Below are 6,592 nucleotides of genomic sequence, written 5' to 3' on the forward strand. Positions count from 1 at the left end.
GTGCAATGTAAGCTATGAAAGACGAACGGCGACTTGTTGAGGGCACGGAGGAGACGCCGATAAACGAGCGGAAGGGGAGAGAAGGAAGAATGGGAGAGAGGTGAAAAGGGGGGGTGGATTAATCCTTCCCTTTCTTCCGGTTCCGCTGTTTTCGTCTCTCCCGCGCGCTCAACGGAGGCGGGGCGGGTGCGGGCGGCGGGAGGAGGGAGTGTAGCTCGTTTAAACTTTTTTTTCTTTTCCTTTCAGTCTACTCTAAATTCCCGAATCCCAAAGCCGATAACGAATCATTCCACCCTAATGCTTATCTCCAAAAACCCAATCAAAAAAAATATATGAACGAGGTACCCATTTTTTTAAAGACCCTATCTTAAATTTCCTTTTTTTTGTTTTTACTCTCAAAAAAACCCTCCGCTTCCCACCAAATTCTCTCTCCACGCTATCACTCTCCTCGCCCTTAGCCCTCGCCCCGCCCTTAGCCCTCGCCCCACGCAGCCACCTCGGGTTCACACACACGCGAGGGCGGCGAAGACTAAATATACCTAAAGCACGATGCAAGGGCGCGCCCAGGAACTCCAGTGTTGGAGTTCGGCGCTAATTAACACTGAGAACTGGGATAAGTCACCCGGTAGCGGCCTTTCGGCTCCGCTGTTTGGGGAAAGGGGATAGGCGAAGGGGAAAACAGGTAAAGAGAGATAGAAAGCAAAGATGATAAGCTAGTGAGACCGGATGAAAGTAGTGTGGCGGCGTCCAGCGCGCCGGGAGGAAGAGTAGACCGCTGATAAACGGCAGGAAGGCGATAAATGCAGATAGGTTTGTCGGAAAATCGAAAATATCTGAAATACCGATTAACCTGCCGGCATCAGCCTCCCACTCTGGACTCCCCGTTCCACCGCACTGCGCGCGCACGCACACGCTCTCGACTCTCGGCCTCAGAATAAATACTTATAACTATTCAGCGTCATGATTGGTGCTCTCGGTGACATCTGCTCAGCCGGCAGACGGAGGCCGCAGCGCACAACCTGAGGCTATTTTTTTTTTTTTTTTTTTTTTTTTTTACAATTTTACTTCAGATTGTTTCGACTGAAGAAAATCGAATGCAGAAGAATAAGAGGAGAAAACACAATGACTAATCTGTACACTGACATGGCACAATAAATACACGGTAATTTGGGTTTCACCCAGAGATAAATACAGTATCATAGAATATATAGTTATGTATATGTATATATATGTACATACGTTACTATCTTACACACAGCCCATGTTTAAACACCACTCATGTGAAACATTACGGAAACACACGTAACGGTTTGGAAAAAGATAGAATTACACACGCACCCTGATCATCGTATTGCGACAAACACACACAGGGACGCTGTGAATGGCAGACAACATTCTCTTCAAAGTCACTGAAATATTCACGCAGTTTGACGTTTTTCTCTTTTTTTTTTAATTTGCTTTTTTTGTTTCAAATGCCTCAGTCAGTCATTTGCATTTTTCCCTTAACATACATTTATTCCGACAAACTTCAATGTCCTTAAACTCCACTTAAATTTATATATTGCACTTGACTGATTGCACGGGTTCCTTGCAAAGTTGCACACACTCCCAGCTTTCGACTAATCTTGCCAATTAGTTATGACTTAAAATATATATCCTTAACATTTTTCTCTTTCTTATTTCTGTTTGGAGACTTAGGATTAATACGATTATAATTTTTTTTTTTTTTTTTCCTCTGTATAAAAAGTCTTCTTGTTTTTGTTTAAATTGTCCATGAATGGAGAGCGACGTTTGTAATACTATTCCAACGTTTAATGTGCATTTAAAACGAGGAAATATTCGAAGTGTTTTGACTAGCCTCATTATCCTTCTTCAATCCACTCGACACCCCCCTTCTCCCCCCCCCCCCCCATCATCCCATCAAACGCACGAAATCTCCCCCAATGGAGACTCGTAATTGGAGAGGCAAAGGTTCAGGACAAAGAAAGAGAAAGAGAAAGAGAGAGAGAGAGAAACAGAGGAAGAAAAAGAAAAAAGAGAGAGAGAAACAGAAAAGAGAAAGTGAGAGATAGACGGATAGATAGCCAGGTAGATAGATAGAGAGAAAGAGAGAGTGAGATAGACAGATAGATAGATAGAAAGCTATATATATATATATATATATATATATATATATATATATATATATATATAGAGAGAGAGAGAGAGAGAGAGAGAGAGAGAGAGAGAGAGAGAGAGAAGAAGAAGAAATAAATCGACGCGGCGAGAAAGGAAGATCGGATCGGTTCCAACACCGCTTCGATCTTCGATCCTCTTACAAACCGATTCGAAAGCAGAATCAATAAATCCAACAATTTTGCCAAACGGGCGACAAGAGAGAGAACAGAAAACAGTTCTCTCTCGCGTCATTGCTCTCAATCAATAGACAATTTACATGGTTTTCTCTCTTTTTTTTCGGTAGATAATATATCGACTGATTCATCTGAATATTAATATATAAGTGACGTGTTACGGAAGAGAATGTCGCCGGCCAATTTCGCTTTAATTATAAAAGTTGCCTTAAATCTATAAACATCCAGAAGGAACACACAAGAGACAAATCGAACAGTGAAAAGAGGCAAAGGGGAGTGACGAATAAAGGAGAGGCAAAGCGGGAACAGAAACTTTCTTGTTCATAGTATCTCCGGTCTTTTTATTTTTTCTTTACTTTTTTTTTTTTGTTTTGTTTTTTGTTTTTTTACGTCTTTCGTCTTTCTTGTAGTTAAATCATTCCGCTTCTTTGCCTCCCCTTCCCCTATTCTTGGCGTCACTCACCCGGCCTCGAGAAACCGTGACAAAGACATAATACAAAAAAACTCAGTTCATTAACCACAGAATGAGATCAGTTACACATGCAAAGGATGTTGGGTTCTGTCTTGTTAAAACATCCATAAACTAACAGTTACTGTTTTGTTTGCAGTACCTTAATCTGAGTATCTTTTACATCATTTGTTTGTTACTTTGTTTTTTGGTGGCCTGAAATCCACTGCAAGAATACAGTCGTGTGGTCTCTCTGGTATAATCAGGTACTTTCTTGTTGATTATCATTAATTTATGAAGTAATCTTAAGCTGAACTGGGAGACGGAGCCTTAAATGTTAAAAAGTCCTTACACTTATTTGCTAAGTAAAACTACTTTTGGAATGGTGACTTTGCTTATGTAATGAGATCACGCGACTAGAATCATTAATAAGCATTGAATTAAAATCAAAGTGATCTTGTGATTAACTTATGCTAACGACTACAGTGCACGCGGCGTCTTTAAGTTTTCTGGCCGTATGACAAACGACGCAGAAACAAAGACATAACACAACTGATAATAAATAAAGACAAGCAATCATAAATAAATGTACACGCTTACTTTGCTAGTGGATACTCTCCCAGTTGTCTTAAGAAATAGATATTCTTAGAATGAATGACAAAGACACTGACTGGTGCGTGGGTAAGTGGGAGCCGAGACCAAATAGCATGAGCAGCCTGGACTCGAATTAATCTAACCTGCTGAAGGAGGACCTGCTGAAGGTGGACCTGCTAGAGGAGGAGGCGGAGATGAGCTGTCGTCGCCTACTGGAGCGCCACCGCTGAGACCGGGAAGAAGCTCGTAGACCCGCCGCTGGTGAGACGTGTCTGCGTCAGGAAGCGGCCTCCGTGGTGCCCTCGGAGAAAAAGGCATCACAAGGACGCCCTCTGGAACTCGTGTGACACCGGAGGAAACCGCTGGAGTGAGGGAGGGGCGGAAGGGAAGGGCGCCGCCTTCCAAAGGATAGGGGGAAGATATGCATGGGGAGTTAGGTCGGCGCGGAGATCTGGTGGGGACGATGTATGAGATGAGGCGGAGGGGGCGGAGGAGGTGCTTGTGTTAGGAGGTGTCCCCGTGGGGAAAACTGGGGGCGTGGGATGTGCAGGGGCGTGGGTTCGACCGGCTCCACTTTGGGGGCGTGAGCAGCTTGTAGGTGAAGCTCGAGAGCCGCAGGGGTGTAGAATGCTGCTGCACAAAGATGGCAGGGGAGGACCTCGCTCGGGAAGGGCGGGGAGAGCAAGGGCGGGAGGGCAGGCGGCTGGGAAGATAAGGAAGGATGAGAGGACAAAGGGCCAGCGCTGGACGACGATGACGGCCCAGCACTGGCATTCTCTTCTCCATGATCTCCTCGATGCGTCGCCAGATGCTTCCGTAGGTAGGACTGCCGCTTGAACTTCTTGAAGCACAGCTCGCACTCGAACTGTTCCTCGGACACCTCCTCCTCCCTCTCCGCGGCCGTGAAGTGCGCCAGAGGGACGAGGGCGGGCGGGCCCTTCACGAGGTTGTTGTTCGTGATGCTACTGTTGTTGTTGTTAGTGTTCGTGCTGTTGTTGTTGTTCTCAATGTAATGTTTACTCGACCCTACGTCATTCTCGGAAGATATCTTGGGTGACGACGTGACGGAGCTGGAGGTGCCGGGGGTGGGGACGCCTGCGGAGGTCGTTGTCTTGGGCTTGTGCCAGCGTCGGTGCGAGGCAAGGTTGGCGGGGCAGTTGAAGACCTTGTCGCACTCGGGGCAGCGGTACTCCACGTGGATGATTCTTGAGCATCTGTGTTGCGCCAGCCCGAAGGCGTCGTCGTACATCTCCTTGCAGAGACGACACACATAATCGCCGATCTTATTGTCTATCTTGGCCAGCTCGGCTTTGGCCTCCTCTGTGATCTCAACCACGTTGTAGGCGGGGTCGATGTCCCCCTTCCTCACGACCAGGGGCTCCTCTCCCTCCGCCAGCTCACGGATGATCGTGCCGGACACCGGAGACGTCTTGTCCTCGTCGAAGTTGAGTCTCCGCGCCGCCTTGGTTTTCTTGGAGGTTTTCATCTTCTTCTCGGGCGTGCCGGAGGCGGTCGGGGACTTGCGCTTGTGGGGCGTGGGCACCCCTCCCAGCCCGGCCGGCGACTTGCTGGGGACTTTTAGCGGCGTGATGTGGCGGGGGGAGCCGGGAGGACGGGGCGTGGAGGTGGTGGTGAGGTTGAGGCCGTCCTGGGGGCTCCTCATCGGCACAGCGGTGTGACTAAGGTCGTACGGAGGTCGTCCCAGCGGCGAGGTGAAGGGGATGGGTGACCTGAGCGGCGACGAGCCATGCGGCCAGTACACGGTGGGGGACAACAGGTGGTACGGGCTCGTCTCGGGCGGGATCAGGTACCTGGCATCCTCCACGCGCGGACTCGTCGCCTGGAAGCCGTGATAGTGACTGACCTCGTGACCGCCATGCAGCGTCGACACATGCAATGCACTCGTTACGTCGGTATCGGGAAGCTTCCTTTTGACGAGTGCCAAGGGCGACGTCTGCTCAATCTCGCACGGCGTCGCGAGGACGTCCGCGTGAAGCTTGGGAGGCAGGCGTGGCGTTGCCGCCTGATACACCGACCTCCTGTAGAAGTCGCTGTCAGAAGGACTGCTGAAGCCAGAGTCCGGCGTTCTGACGAGCAGGCGACTCCCCTTATCCACACCCCGCACGTGTACCACTTCCTTCACCTCTTCCACATAGCTCTCCACACGCACCTGTTCCTCTCTGGCTGGCAGCGACTCTCTGCTCCCACTGCTGGAATGCCGACGCCGGAGGCTGAAGTCCACCGGTTCTTCTTGCTCGTCGTGCATGATGGCACTTCTCCAAGGCCGGTATGGCACCAAGTCCAAAGCACTCATGTCTTCTCTTCTTTTCACCAGGAAACCTTTCGGCATTATCACAGTTGAGATCACAGATGGAAGCAGCGAGCTGACTCAAATATACAGTGTAAAGACGTGAAGGGCGCCCGGCAAGCGCCTCACATCTTGTTTACCAAGTGAGTGAGGGAGGGCGAGAGAGGAGCGCAGGAGAATGCGTCCGCCCTGCTCCCCACCCGATAACCAACTGAGTGTGCGAGCAGCGCGGCGTCCCCTCGGTGGCACCTGGGCGTGCCGACGCTGGTTGGCCACACGCTCGCGTACCGGCCGCTGATTGGGCGCGCGTGCCGACAGACCCGCCCCGCGGCAGGTGTGCAGCGGGGGCACGTGCGGCGGCCTCCGACTCCTAAATCGATGACTGAGGATTATACATTTAGCTCTGTGTCCGCAGTCCTTCAGAGCAGCTTTATTAGTTCTCTGTAAATTCCCAGCGATAACCCCGAGGGTCAGAACAAAGCCATTGTGCAGATATTCATAACTGGGGGCCGCCGGCACGCGTCCCCTGTCGTGACAGCTGCCCCTGCACCCGGCCACCTTATCTGTACACATCTGCAGCCCCTCGTCTCTATTTTAATTTCAGAGCAAGGGAAATTAGAGTTGTAAAGTAACGGACCTCTCTGATAGTATTCCGGGTTCAGTTTATTTGCATAATTTGAGGAAAGTGAAATCGTTACGATAGTTCATACATCTAAAAGCGGGACATTGTAAAATTAAAGTATAAGGATAACGCAAAAGGAGACTTTTCTGAATCTCACTGACTGTCGTCAGCTAACTAGGTTATTATTTTTACGCTTTTTGCTGCTGCAGGCGAAAGCTGCATTAACACGCAGAGCTGTCATGCCAGGATGCTTCTAAAGAACGCGTTGT

The 6,592-nt window shown here is 49.3% G+C and overlaps 1 protein-coding gene across 1 annotated transcript; it reads right to left on the bottom strand.

Annotated features, from left to right (window-relative positions):
• Positions 1-2,166: 2,166 nt before the first annotated feature.
• LOC125043583 (insulinoma-associated protein 1-like) lies at positions 2,167-5,924 on the bottom strand. The gene has a single exon (XM_047639794.1). The coding sequence runs from the start codon at positions 5,741-5,743 to the stop codon at positions 3,827-3,829; it is 1,917 nt and encodes a 638-aa protein (XP_047495750.1). The 5' UTR covers positions 5,744-5,924; the 3' UTR covers positions 2,167-3,826.
• Positions 5,925-6,592: the final 668 nt, after the last annotated feature.

Source organism: Penaeus chinensis, chromosome 34 (assembly GCF_019202785.1).
Source record: "Penaeus chinensis breed Huanghai No. 1 chromosome 34, ASM1920278v2, whole genome shotgun sequence".
Taxonomy (NCBI): domain Eukaryota; kingdom Metazoa; phylum Arthropoda; class Malacostraca; order Decapoda; family Penaeidae; genus Penaeus; species Penaeus chinensis.